The 15681-nt window shown below is 44.8% G+C and overlaps 1 protein-coding gene across 1 annotated transcript in view; it reads right to left on the bottom strand.

Moving 5' to 3' along the window:
- Positions 1 to 14607, bottom strand: part of LOC133115330 (voltage-dependent T-type calcium channel subunit alpha-1H-like) — a 56422-nt gene extending 41815 nt beyond the window's left edge. The window contains 4 exon segments of the mRNA XM_061225183.1: positions 2464 to 2558; positions 4362 to 4495; positions 5793 to 5889; positions 14576 to 14607. Coding sequence (XP_061081167.1) covers positions 2464 to 2558; positions 4362 to 4495; positions 5793 to 5889; positions 14576 to 14592 — 343 coding nt within the window. The 5' untranslated portion in view covers positions 14593 to 14607.
- Positions 14608 to 15681: the final 1074 nt, after the last annotated feature.

Genomic DNA, 15681 nt, shown 5'->3' with positions numbered 1-15681 from the left:
CTGATGCTGCACCGATCCGCCTGTCGATCTCACACTCCCTTCTACCCTCACTCGTGAACAAGACCCCGAGATACTTGAACTCCTTCACTTGGGGCAAAGACTCATTCCCAACCGGGAGGGGGCAATCCACCGTTTTCCGGCAGAGAACAAAGTCACCAAACCGGACACTCTCCTCACCTCGGCTGCGCCTTGAGATCCTGTCCATGCAATACCACAAACAGGACCGGTGACAAAGGGCAACCTTGGGCGGAGTCCAACACCCACTGAAAAAGTGCTTGACTTTGTGCCGAGAATGCGGACACAGCTCTCACTTTGGTTATACAGGGACCGGATGGCTCGTAACAACGGCCCCGGTACCCCATACTCCCGCAGTACACCCCACAGGGTTCCCCAGGGGGACACAGTCGAAAGCCTTCTCCAAGTCCACAAAGCACATGTGGACTGGATGGGCAAACTCCCATGACCCCGCCAGCAACCCCGCCAAGGTAAAGAGCTGGTCCACTGTTCCACGACCAGGACGGAAGCCACATTGCTCCTCCTGAATCTGAGGTTAGACTGTCGCTGCTCCTTTCCAGCACCCTAGAGTAAGCTTTCCCAGGGAGGCTGAGGAGTGTGATACCCCGATAATTGGAGCACACCCTCCGGTCCCCCTTCTTCAAAATGGGGACCACCACCCCGGTCTGCCACTCTGCAGGTACTGTCCCTGACCTCCACGTGACACTGAAGAGGCGTGTCAGCCAAGACAGCCCAACAATGTCCAGAGCCTTCAGCATCTCAGGGCGAATCTCATCCACACCCAGCGACCTGCCACTGAGGAGCTTTTTGACTACCTCAGCAACTTCCTCCAGGGATATAGGTGCAGATTCCCCCGAGTCTTTGGGCTCTGCCTTTTCCACAGAGGACGTGTTGTTCGGGTTCAGGTGCTCTTTCCACCGCCCGACAATATCCCCAGTCCGGGTCTGCAGTTCTCCTTCCCTGCTGAAAACAGCCTGAGACAAGCCCTGCTTTCCCTTTCTCAGTCGTCGGATGGTTTGCCAGAATTTCCTCGAGGCCAACCGAAAGTCCTTCTCCATAGCCTTCCCGAACTCCTCCCATACCCGGGTTTTTGCTTCAGCGACTGCCAAAGCCACAGCCCTTCTGGCCACCCGGTACCTGTCTGCTGCTTCAGGGGACCCCCGGGCCAGCCAAGCCCGAAAGGCCTCCTTCTTCAGTTTGACGGCCTCCCTCACCGCTGGTGTTCTTGGGTTGCCGCCCCGACAGGCATCGATGACCTTCTGGCCACAGATCCTGCTTGCCGCCTCTGCAAAGGAGGCTTTGAACATGGCCCACTTGGACTCCATGTCCCCAGCCTCCCCCGGGATGTGTGAGAAGTTCCTCCGGAGGTGGGAGTTTAAGACCTCACGAACAGGGGCCTCCATCAGACGTTCCCAGTTCACCCTCACTACACATTTGGGTTTACCGGGTCTGTCCGGCAGCCACCCTGGCCACTTGATCCAACTCACCACCAGGTGGTGATCAGTTGACAGCTCTGCTCCTCTCTTCACCCGAGTGTCCAAGACATACGGCCACAGGTCTGATGATACGACCACAAAGTCGATCATCGATCTTTGGCCTAAGGTGCTCTGGTACCAAGTACACTTATGAGCTACCCTATGCTCGAACATGGTGTTTGTTATCGGCAATCCATGACCAGCACAGAAGTCCAATAACAAGACACCGCTCGGGTTCAGATCAGGCAGGCCATTCCTCCCAATCACCCCCTTCCAGGTTTCTCCATCATTGCCGATGTGAGCGTTGAAGTCGCCCAGCAGAACTATGGAGTCTCCGGGCGACACCCTTTCCAGGATGCCACCCAGTGACTCCAAGAATGCCGGATACTCTGAACTGCCGTTTGGTGCATAAGCACAAACGTCAGTCAGAGCTTTCCCCCCAGCGACACGTAGTCACAGAGAGGCGACCCTCTCGTTCCCCGGGTGGAACTCCAACACAGTGGCGCTCAGCCGGTGGCTTGTGAGTATCCCCACACCCGCCCGGCACCTCTCACCTTGAGCAACTCCAGAAAAGAACAGAGTCCAGCCCTTCTCCAGGAGTTTGGTTACGCAATCAAACAATGCCAATGCCAACAAACATTGGTCCTTAACTTTGACCAAAACAGCTAGGTGTACAGGGAAAGGTTTGGTGAGTTCAGGATTTCCGTTAGTGAAATGTACTGGCCAAAATGTGCTTTGTAAAGAAACACTTTTGGGTAGTGTGTGTAGTCTGTGTGTATGTGTGTGTGTGTGTGTGTGTGTGTGTGTGTGTGTGTCTGTGCATGTGTTTGTGTAGTGTGTGTGTGTGTGTGTGTGTGTGTAGTGTGTAGTCTGTTTGTGTGTGTGTGTGTGTGTCTGTGCATGTGTTTGTGTAGTGTGTGTGTGTGCGTGTGTGTGTGTGTGTGTGCGTGTGTGTGCCATGGCGGTCACTCACTGGGGACTCTGTTGATGGCGCGGAGGGGGCGGAGCACACGAACGGTGCGGATGGCTGATGTGGCGTTGTGGCCTCCCAGCGAGTACTCCAACATCCTGGAGAGAAGCACAGCGCAGCATGAGTCCAACCAATCACAAGGCAAGGACCGCCAATCCAGCTGACATCACTTCCTGTTTCACAAACCTGCAGGGCTTCCCCTGGTGAGAGTACACTGAAGAGAATTTCAAAACAGCAACATGTTAACATCTGCTCTCCAAAACTATAAATGGCACTGTTACAACACATGTTACATCAATACAACAAGTCTATCTCTTAATCTGTCCACTTAGCTACTCCATAACACCGTATTATTATCAGATCCAAAGGCTGTTATTATGACAATCATAGTACAAGTTATGATAAAGGCTGTATCATAGTTATAATCATCTTGATTATAATTTCACTTGTGAGAAATTCCCTTCCCTTAAAGGAGTGATCCCATTCCCTCTGCTTATTATTTTGGCAGTAAAAATGTATTTACACTCAAAAGGTAATGAGTAAAGATCTTTATGCAGCCAATTACAATTATGAAATAGTACAGAACAGAAAGAGACTTTTCTTTGGCTCTGTATTCCAGCAAATTGTCCTGTACCTTCATAAAACACCAGTCCTACATATTGCCAGAAGTTATTAAGTATTAAGCTGATGTTTAAATGATAATGATCGTCCAAAGACAAACACAGTTTCACTGGCGACTGCAGAAGACTATGCATATTTTCACCTCATCATTATTACATTTGAGTTAGAATTTTGAATTGACTTTTTGAGAAAGCATCTGAATTAAGTGTAACTGCAACCTTATTTCAGTAAAATGTTTTGGTGTAAAACTTTTTAACAGCCTTTCAGTTTCGCCATGCACAAAAACACATAAAATAAGCTTTTAAGGGAATGTGTGAGACCCGGCAACACCACAATGTTTCATCAACATAAGAAAAAAATTAAATGAGAGAGAGAGAGAGAACATGAGAGAGAGACAAGCAGTGAGAGTGTGAGAGTGAGAGAGAGAGAACGAGAGAGTGAGAGAGAGAGAGAGAACGAGAGAGAGTGAGAGAGTGAGAAAGAGGGACTGAGAATGAGAGACAGGGAGTGAGAGAAAGAGTGAAAGAGAGTGAGAGAGAGAGTGAGAGAGAGAGATAGAGATATTGATTTAAGGTGTTTGATTACTGGGGAATTGCCACCCTCCAAGCAGGTACTTAACCCAAACTGCAGCTCTAAAAACGGTTTGTATGTTGAAGGAATGCAAGCGGAGCGAGTCGCTCAGGATGAGGGGAACACTGAAGGCCTGAGCGTGAATGTAATGGCAGAAGCTGAAAGAACATTGTGTTCTGTCTGTCTAGGAAACCTCATGGACCAAACGCCAGACTTGCTGAAGTTAGGGCGACATTGCGGTATGTTCCGGTGCTTCGCTGTAAATCACCCCCACCAGGGCGAGCAGGCCGGGCCTGCCGTCCCCCTCACCCCCTCTGGGGGAACACAAGCAGGCACACGCAGAGGGGGTAACTCCAGGTGCCCGAGTACCTGCCCCTTTTGCCCCAAGTGGCCAATGTGCCCCTTTGACTTGATTTAAGTGATAGAAAATGCATTATTACTGTTGCTATGATTAATTTCCATTCACTCATGGGGGTAAAATATATTCTGTACAATAACTGGGTGTGGTCTAGGTTGCTGAGGCTGTTTCCCATGAACAGGCCCTGTGGAGCCCTGCTGCTCAGCGTTGACTCCAGAGAGCGTTTTAGCCCACCGCGGCGCACCATTAGCCTTCCCATCAAATCATACACACACGTGTGAGAGTGTGTGTGTGTGTGTGTGTGTGTGCGTGTGAGTGAGTGTGTGAAAGAGAGTCAGAGAGATGTACTGACCCGGCCATGACGATGAAGAAGTCAAGCCGGTTCCATGGGTCGCCCAGGTAACATTTAGACCCGAAAATCCCTAGCGCCAACATTTTGAGGACCATCTCCACAGCAAAGAACGCAAAAATGAAGTCATCAAAAACCTGTGGAAGAGCAAAGTCAGACACAAAGGATCACCTGGAGCCACATTAAACAGGCTGCAGTGGCAATGCTACAATCAAACAGCATCTCCCCAGCCTATTACACAGTCTAAAAGATGATTTGTTAAAAACAACACATAATGTGTCATTTTTTTAACACATCTCCACATCTAGTTAAGGACAACACATTTTCTGCTACTTTTAACACAGTCTTCCTTTGTAACACATATATTGTATAGTTGTCACACAAAAGTAGTTAGTAGTAAATTGTCAAAGACATGAATTTCAAATTAATCTCCAAAGCTAAACAAAGACAGTCGACAGTAAGTGTACCTCCAAACCATCAACAATTACACATGAAATTGACCCCCCCCCCACTCACAAAAAAATACACAGGTATAAGCATCCCCCCTTCACAATTACACATAGACAAAGGTGAACCCAACCCCCTACCACTACACACACTCATGTACAGAAAGACACACACACACTTACGCATGCACAGACATGCATAGACACACACACACACTCACGCAGACATACATACACATTCACACACACACACTCACAGACACACATACACATACATATACACACTCATACAGACACACACTCATGCACGCAGACACACACAGACAGATACACACACACACACACACTTGCGCACAGACAGACACACTCACGGACAGACACACACATGCACACACACACACGCACAGACAGACACACACAGAGACACACACTTATGCACAGACACACATGCATACACACACACTCACACACGCACGCACAGGCAAACACACACACAAACTCACGCATACAGACACACACTCATGCACAGACATACACACACCCACACGCACACACACACATACACTCGCACAGACACACATATGCACTCACGAAGACACGCACACGTACATACACTCACGCAGACACACAGACACATACTCACACACGCACAGACACGCGCAGAAAGACACACAGACAAGCGCAGACACACACACAGACACACACACAGTCATGCAGACACACACACGCATGCACAGACAAACATACATACACATACACACCAACACAAACGCACACACACTCACGCTCGCACAGACACACGCTCACGCATAGACAGACACACACACACACAGACGCACAGACACACACTCACGCACAGGCAAGACACACAAACAGACAGACACACACACACACACACACACTCACACACAGGCAGACACACAAACAGACAGACACACACACACTCACACACAGGCAGACACACACACACACACAGACACAAACTCACCTGCAGGAGGGTGGACCATTTGAACTCACAGGGCTGGAACATTCCCAGGGTCACACAGTTCAGGAGGATGACCAGCATGCTCATGTACTCGAACCACGTGCACAGGAGTCAAGGACAACCACGAGAGACAACCCACCGACACCTCAGCAAGCCTACGTGTATTTAATTTCAAAATTAAATACACACATTAAATTAGAAAATACTGTGTTTTCGTTCATTACAACACATCTAACTACCAATGTATCCAACTACTCAAAAAGATAAATAACTGCAACGTTCCTGCTAAAGCATAGTTTCATGGAAACTCCCCATCCCTCCCTACCTCCCTGTGAACCTTAATTGTTGTCTCTGTGACTTGCTTTGTGTATCGGTATTTTTAGTTGGCTAGGTAAGCAGTGTTTGGATAGTTAACTTTGGTGACTTTTGCTCTGTTTGTTTGTTTGTTTGTTCAAAAAAAAAAAAAAAAAAAAAAAAATGATTCCACTCTCTTCTACTGTTTCCACTATTCCCTTTATTTAGAACCACAAAAAGACCATACTGAAACATATATCAAGTATACAGTAAACAACTAAAAAGTAAAGCTATAGGTATCTTTTGTGTGGGCAATCTAAACAAATGTTCCCATAGTATTTCATGAAAAATGAGGAATTTGAACCAATGAGTTTGGAAGTGCAAGATTTCTTCAAAGATATGAATGCACAGTGCATGATTTGAACAGGCGAATGGGCTGTTACAAGTGCTTACCATTAAGTGTTGCATCTAAGGTTTAGAAAATTAAGCAGAAGCTTGTGAGATTAGGGTCGAAGTCATTGTAAAAAATTGTAATGTGACAGCCTGTAAATGTTGTCGCCATTTTGTTGCAGGTGGATACACATCCTTACTCCTGCTCTTACCACCATGTAAAATCAATCATCAGTCATTTGACCACCAGCTCAAAACAGCTCAACCTCTGTGACAAAGGATGGTGATGCAATATTACATTCAATGATAATGTTGTAAAATTGATCCTGTTCCAAAGAAAAAAAAGTGTCAATCGATAAATTTATCCTAAAACATTTGTGATATGATCTAAACATGGAATGTTGTTACAAGTAATCTTTTTCCATAAAACTATGTTTTCGGAGTAATGTTTCAGTTATTTATCATTTTGAGTAGTTGGATACATCGGTAGTTAGATGTGTTGTAATGAATGAAAAGACAGTATTTTCACATTTAATGTGTATATCTGATTGTGAAATGCTAATACTTTGAATGTTAAGTTGTATCATCAAGTGATTTGGTTCAATGAACAAATTATTTTTGGTTTATGTATATTGTACCCAAGCAATTGATGTTTAGAAAGAGTTAAGAGTTGGAAAATGTGCATTTTGATTATCCCTTTTGAGTTTTGTGTCTATAGTTCTGAAAAATGACCTCAAGGTAGTGTCAAAGTGATTGTAAAAAACTGTAATAAACCTGGCCTCATTTACTGAGAATCTATGATACAAAATAATGTAATGTATGGATAAAGGCAGTATATGAATGCCAACCATTTATTTATAAAACCTTTTTTTTTTTTTTACATTTTCTGGGAAATTATTATTGAGGTCAAAGACAACCATTTTTATTTGTGCTGCAGGATGGCATATGGCATATGGTGACCAACTACCAACTCTAGGTGTGATATCTGCACCTGAATTGTTTATGTTTAGGGATCATTTTTAGGTGAATGTGACATTTCGATATCAAATGTCATCGGTGTTGAGTGCATTTCCAGAAGTTATGGGTTAGTTAAGCAGCAGGCCAAAGCTGGGAAAAATCCTGCTTCCAAATAACAAAGTGTGGAGAGGACATGGCTAAGCCACTCATCCTGGAAGTGAGAGCATTACGGTATGTCTGAAAATTAAACCTCAAAAATGAGAAAAACAGAGGGGAAAAGAGGGAAGGGGGAAGATGAACACAGACGCTCAGAGGAAAGGGGGAAGATGAACACAGATGCCCACTGACGTTCTATCTGACTAAGGGAGATAACGCCAGGCCTTTAGCCTTCGCTGCCCCGTGCTCCTTTCATGGAGTCTGAAATCAAGGTTTTCAGGTGATCTAACGCACTCAGCCATGTAAAACTCTGCTGTCTACAGGAAGGCACACAGAGAGCACTGCACTGGATTACATAACTAATCAGGCGTCTTCACTCCAGACTGACAGGCTCCAACAGGTTTACACCAACAGGGCAGAATTAATGCGGCCTTGTTTATCAGGACTCAAACTGCCACTCTTCAAGAAAATGACCCAGTTTAAATATGTTTTAAATAAGAACACTCTGTAGCCATTCCACATTCAGAACACAGAACCACAACAACACAACATCCTTTTACATGCACTGAAATATTCATCAGTAGAACCATCCCCACCTCTCTTTATTTAATACAGACCACCCACAATGTATAATGATTTTGGAATTAATTAAATTAAATGGGTATTCTTCCCTCCCCTTTACAATGAGGCCTAGAGGACCTTGACCTTCCCTGAGCCATCAATCTGTCCTATTCAGGCCAACAGCCGTTATGGAAACAAACCAATTACCTGCATTAAGCTATTGCCTCCTGAAAAAGAGCATTTCATATTTAAACAAATACATGTTTTATGCTGAAAAGCTGCAGGGTGTAGATATAGTGGTTAGTGGGGACTGGGACTTTGGCTGCCATGCTTTTCTGTTCTTTTGCTTTTTTTTGCTTATGCATCTGAAATAAATATTTGGCATGAGCAAGCTTGTGAGAGCGCACATTCTTCCTCGCCTGATGTCTGCCAGCACGCAAACTGTGAAACAAGACCCAGAGAGGACATATTGTGATGTTGGAAATTAAACAGATTTCTACACCGGAGGAACTAAGAGACTGGTCACCGTTTCATTGCCATCTGAAGAAAATCATCATCAACAACATGTTGTTAGTTATATCCTGGGACACGAGTTCCTTAAGCAGGAAATAAGTAGCAGTCATTACTGAGCTGTGAGCAGCTTCAGACAGTGTTGCTGTTTCTTTGAGAAAAGAAAACCAAGAGAGTTAAATACATTAAATAATTTGCTTCACTTACAGTTGATTAGACTAAGCAGGAGACAATCCCACCTGGAGCAATGTGGGGTTAAGGGCCTTGCTCAAGGGCCCTACAGCTGTGTGAATCGTGGTTTTCTACAGCCACTGACCCAAAGACAACCCCTACTTCATGCAAACCCCAAAATTGCGCAATTTAAACTTTTCCCCCACATTCTACTGTGACATGTGCATGGTTTTTACTTTACAATCAATGTTTATAACTTAAACATTTGAAATATACCTTCTGACAGATTGGTCAAGCATGTATACTCTTTTTAATTTGGAACATATATGACCTCAAAAAATACTTCATCAATCAATGTGATTTCAGTGACTTTGACCGTGGAATGATTGCTGGCACCAGACAGGGTGGTTTGAGTATCTCAGAAACTGCTGATCTCCTGGGATTTTCACACACAACAGTCCCTACAGTTTGCAGAGAATGGTGCGAAAAACAAAAAAAAGCATCCAGTGAGCAGCAGTTCTGTGGGCAGAAACGACTTATTAACGAGAAAGGTCTGAGTAAAAGGCCCAGACTGGTCAAATCTGACATGAAGGTGACAGTAATACAAATAACCACACATTACAACAGTGGTATGCAATAGAACATCTCTGAACACACAACACATCAAACCTCTATGTGGATAGGCTACAACAGAAGACTTAATAAGTCTAAAAAATAAGTCTAATAAATACCAAACAAAGTGCTCACTGAGTGTATGTGTGGGGACATATATGGTAAATGGAAAATTGTGGGCATTCATACAGCGCCTTTATCGAAAGCGCTGTAAAATTAATGCTTCTCATTCACCCATTCATACACCAACAGCGATTGGTTGTATAATTTATCACTATTTCCATTTTTTCAGTTGCTATCTTGCCAGCCTTTTTCTGAATCAGCTCCAGTGTGTTATTTTCCTATGTTACCCAGAACTATTTTCACCTCCCCCCTATGTGGTAAGGGGTGCAGTGAACACAGCCAGCTAGATTGACAGCTGACATTAATTAGTTAGCTGAAAGTGCTTAGCTGAAAGACTCAAACTTGGATTTTTGACGCTGCTAGCACTGCAGAAATCAGTATGACCACTTGATAAATGATTGATTTCTCTCAGTAGGAGTACTGCAGATTGTGGATTTGTGGGGCTGAAATTAAGATTTGATACTTATAGCTGGTGCAATAGCAAGTTGAAGACTCTTCAACTCTACTATTATTATTACCGTGCCTGCTGTGATAATATCACCCTGTCACGTCATGTTGTCTACCGAACTACCGAGTTCAACTGTGAAAAATTGAATTACTACACAAAATCATAGACTGGGCTGCATTTTACATTGCCAATATGCACCTTATAACAGTGTCAAAGTGCTTTAGGCCGAGGTTTTCTGGAGTTGAGGCTGGCAGCGGGCCGACCCACGGTTCAGGGGGAGGTGGGACAGACAGTCTGCTGGCGGGGTAACTGCGCTGGCCACCAAGCAGAAATACGCCGGAATATTCTGCAGCTGCTCTGAATGCTGGATATTTCTGTATCTGGGGCAATCGAACCTCAAAGCTCTGACTCAGCTGCAGAATATGAAAGGGCTGCACGATACACATCTTTTTTAATAAGAATAAACACCACTATGCCGATCGTTGGCCTCATTCTGACCTGATGTGGGAGTACACCACCAAACCAAACACCACCATAAACAGGTCATGTGAAATGCTTCCAGAAAAAGTCTCACCGATATCTGTATATATTGATAAGACAGCCAATCAGCAGCAAGGCCTTGCAGCCTCCATGTCATTGAAAAGAAACAAATCACATGATCACACAGAAGCTGTACAACCTTGCTGCAGATTGCCTGTCTTACCAACACCAATAGACATCAGTGATGTTTGTTCCAAGAAGCATATCACATGGCTTCTGGTGCTTGGTAGTTTACGACAGCATCAGATACAATAAATTTTTTTTAAAGTGAAGACAAAATGGCGGCGGTAATTCTTACTACACTAAACAAACTACAATATACACTGCGCAGCACTTGTTTGGAGTAGAAACATAATGGAGAAACACAGTGCTCCTTTCCTTCTCCAAAGTTCTGCAGAAGAGACCCTCAGGGTGTTAGCGATACCTCAGTCGGGCTAATCCTCAGTGAAGCCAGAGTGGATGTGACATCACGGTAGCGCAGCTCCAGGTCGCCACGGTGACGTGCAAATGTGCATCCGCGCGGCAGAGTGCCGATGTGCCCTTTGACCAAACTCTGACCTGCTGAACTGGGTCCAGCAAATGCAGTGAAAACACACGGCCCAACTCTGTCAGTGCCACTCTTACTGCTAATATTCCTGTTCTCTGTCAGTGCTGCTCTTACTGATAATATTACTGTACATAATAGCTTTACAAAAGAGTTCCACAGTTACAAAATGATTTTGAAAATGGTTTAGACAGAGCTTGGATTATTTCATATGAATTCAAATGTACTTATTTATTGTATTACTTTGTTTTAAGGCTTAACCTGAATGGGACAGCATATATTTTCAAACCTTGTAAAACCTTTTGTGATTCAAAATATTAATTACAAATATGTATATTCATTTCATGGAATATTAAATTGGAGCCGCTTGATGTTTATTACATCAAACCATTAGAAGTACAGAGCAGCATGAAAACAGCCTGACAATACTGAGAAACCCTGTGTGCCAAACACATACATGTCATACAGGACAACAGCCTGACAGCACAGAGGAATACAGGACAACAGCCTGACAGTACAGAGTCATACAGGACAACAGCCTAAGTGACTGGAAGCAGGAAGTAGGGAGGGGCTAACCTGTAGAAGGACAACTACGTCCTGGAACTTTGGTGCTTCCATACTGATTTGTCTTTTCCCATCTATGAATGCTAAAACATAAGGTCTGCATTTTACAATGCATATTTGAATAGATTCAGCATAATCTGAAGGTCAAAGGCATTGGCTGTACTTCTTTCAGGCAAGAGTATGCATTGGGGCCATGCAACATCAATCAATGACATCCAAACACAAACACTGCAGCCATAATCTGTGCAGTTTTTGGCACCTCTGTCCAGTAATCTCCTGGCTATCCTGTTTTTCTCTCCCTCCAGTGGTCTGGCTGTCTGTCAATCACCACGCGGACTGGAGACTGCAGCAGAAATCATTGCTTTGTGTGCCGAGTCCACAGTCAGGTCTATTACTGACGCCCTAGATAAAGACAGCTTCAGACAGTGTTGGTGTTTTTTGAGAAAGAAAACCAAGAGAGTTAAATACATTAAATAATTTGCTTCACTTACAATTGATTAGACTAAGCAGGGGACAATCCCACCTGGAGCAATGCAGGGTTAAGGGCCTTGCTCAAGGGTCCAACGGCTGTGCGGATCTTATTGTGGCTACAACGGGGATCGAACCACCAACCTTGCGGGTCCCTTAACCACTACACTACAGGCCGCACCCTCTTTGTCTCTTTCGGACACAAAACTTAATGTTGTTCACAGGAAAAAACAGCTGACTAAAGTTAGCAGCAGTGGTTATCTAACTGGGTCAATTGGGTATGTGCCTGAGGTGCTTATTTGGGGCAGGTGTACACACCACCTACTTACACAGCTGAGCAGGAGCACTTCTTGGAGAATTCATTATAGTTCTAGTTAGAACCTCCCCTCTTCATTTTAATGGAACATTTATTTTCTAAGAATGCGATGCAACACTTACGCAAAAACACAGATACACAAACTCACAACCTTCTGATTACTTGACCAGTCCACCAAATAACACCACAGGACAAGGCCTGCAACGACAGGGCACCATGAACAACATGTTGAGAAACACTGCTGTGACAACAGCACAGCCTAGCACAGCCACTGCCTCAAAGAACAGCATATTTCCACACAATCAGACAGCAGGTACCAAATTACATCACAGCGACTGAGCATGACCGCCCGTGTGAAGGGGCATTGAGAGTATGGTCACGTGTGCAAAGGGAAAGTCACACAGTCAGGCCCAACACTGAACACAAGCCCCTGGTTCTAGAGTGAGACCAAGCTCCTTCTCCCATCACACAGTCAGGCCCAACACTCAACACGAGCCCCTGTTCTAGAGTGAGACCAAGCTCCTTCTCCCATCACACGGAGTCAGGCCCAACACTCAACAAGAGCCCCTGTTCTAGAGTGAGACCAAGCTCTTTCTCCCATCACACAGAGTCAGGCCCAACATTCAACACGAGCCCCTGTTCTAGAGTGAGATCAAGCTCCGTCTCCCATCACACAGCTCAGTTAAACACAAACCACACTCCACAAAACGCAGAACTTTCAGAGGAACTCAGATATTCTGTATAACGGCTTTCATAACGACCATAGTTTGACCACGGCCGGTAGCGGTGGTCACAGAACTGGGGCAGCTGGCTGTCGATCTGCCTGTCACACATGACGCATAACCGTCTGGAGGCTTCCAGGGAGGGGCCGGTGTGGTTGCACTACTGATCTCCTGAAACGTCAGCAAAGTCCCACACTGGCTAACTGCCCATGTTGGTACGGCAACCTCCTCTTGCAGCCAACATACCCACAGTAGTAGAAGCTTTTTATTTTATTTACTCATTATTGCATTACATAATTTATTTGCTGTGCAGGCATCCTCATCCACCAATCTACAATGGACACAGTGCTGGATGAAGCTAAATTTCATTGCTTCCATTGGTGCCCTGAAGCTTTTGACTGCAAATTTACCTTTTTCTCATTCCGATACACAAATCTATATACAGGTGCATACGAAGTCTAGCCAGGGACACTCCAGGGGCGACATGGCTCAGGCAGTAAGTCTGGCAGTCGGAGGGTTGCCGGTGCGATCCCCCGCCCGGGCTGTGTCCAAGTGTCCCTGAGCAAGACACCTAACCCCTAAATGCTCCTGAAGAGCTGATCGGTGCCTTGCATGGCAGCCAATCGCCGTTGGTGTGTGAGTGTGTGTGTATGAATGGGTGAATGAGAAGCATCAATTGTACAGCCCTTTGGATAAAGGTGCTATATAAATGCCAACCATTTACATTTACACTCCAGACCACATGATAAAGAGTTTAATTAACACGGAACAGTTTACTGTGTTTGACCCCATTTCTCCTTGTTTTACGTTTGTCAGTCAAATGGACAAATTTCACATGGGAACAATTCGTAACCATCTTAAGTCAGCAAAGGAAAAACAGTACTTTCACTTAATTGCAAGCACCCAATTACCTTTATAGCTACAGTATTATGCTCTGCTAAAAACCACCAACCTTCCTCGGACACACTGGTGTTCTTCAATGAGAACATAATTATTTATCAGGCCATCCATTTATTAGGCCTATTTTTTTCCTTTGCAGTTGGATTTGGCCTCCTAAAATTTAAAATCAATTGTTCTTTACTTATAAATAACAGTTGTACTTGAACTTGTAATTGGCCTCAGCAGGAAGTTTTAAGTGATCCATGATCTATGGTTAAATAAAATAGCAACCCTCTGTGGCATACACATTTAAATCGCAGAACTAATATGCATTAATGAATCAAGATTTTATGGAAGAGGCAGTCTCCATCAAATGCCTGCTTGTCTGCACACTACAATCGAATACAAGTACTCAATTTTCAATATCCATCCTCGGGCGTTCTCGGCGCACCAAGCGATTAACACTCCTTAATACAAACTGCGGCACGAGGCTAGAACAGCAGCGCGTGCGAGGCGCAGCGCAAAGGATATGGGTTACAAACCACCATCAGACACCAGCTACGAGGACGCGTGGTCTGTTTAACACAGAAGAAGACCACGGGAGCGAGGGCAGGATAGGGAACCTGCTCCTCGTCATCCGAGACCAGATCCGGGGTTGGATCGCGTCCGCCGGATTCCCGAAATACAGTCCGGTCGGGAATAGGAATTCTAGTTGTTCCCCCTTCTTCGTCATCCCTCAGGGTTTCACCCTGACCCGGGCCATGATCCGATACCGGTTTAGGTGCCGTCACCTCCTCGTCATCAGTCATGATAGTGCCGCTGGTAATGGGGCCCTGTAATAGCGCGGGTGAGGGTCAAACAGCATCGTGATATACGGGCTTTATTTTTCAAACGAATCCATCGATAGCATCATAAGACAAAAAGCACGAAAATAAAACGTAGCCTACCATAAAACATTAAAATGTTAATTAATCTAATACATTCCGTAAATTAAATGGAAATGTTTACTTCGTAAAAACGAAAATGTTTATTTTTTGCCATGAATGAAACAATGGGGACGATAGACGTTCGGTCACCTCTTACAACTGACTGATGAACACCAATCGAAGAAGTGCAGAACAGTCATTCAAAATGTACCTTACAGTTGTGGAGTGACAAGTTCCTGTAACCATTGCGTTTGGTGTCAATGTACAGTAATCCCTCCCGAAGCGAAGCAGTCTTTTATCGCAATCCATCTGCACGCTCCCAATGGGTTTTTTTTTCTTTCTTGCTTTACATTTTACGTAGGTCCAGATCAACTCATAAGCGAGTGTAATGAAAAAAAAGAAATCACACGAAGTTGTCTGTGCCGTGCGAATTCTGAAAATCGTATCCATTATCAACAAATTGGCTGCAGCATTGAAAGCGTCTGTATCCACCGCGGTTCCTTCTCGTTCTGAGATTCCAAACTTGTGTTTTACCGAGAGCTCGGGCACGTGATGCCGGGTCGGAGACCGTAAAGAGTCAAGACTCCTGGGGATTCCGGCACCAGCAACCCAATGGCTGGGGTACATCACATGTGGCACTTTATGCTTGTTTTAAAATATAAAACAGATGGAAATATATTCGCCAGATGGAAAGCTAGTGTGTCCACTTCT

Source organism: Conger conger, chromosome 16 (genome assembly GCF_963514075.1).
Source record: "Conger conger chromosome 16, fConCon1.1, whole genome shotgun sequence".
Classification (NCBI taxonomy): Eukaryota; Metazoa; Chordata; class Actinopteri; order Anguilliformes; family Congridae; genus Conger; species Conger conger.
This window is presented reverse-complemented; position numbering and strand designations above follow the sequence as displayed.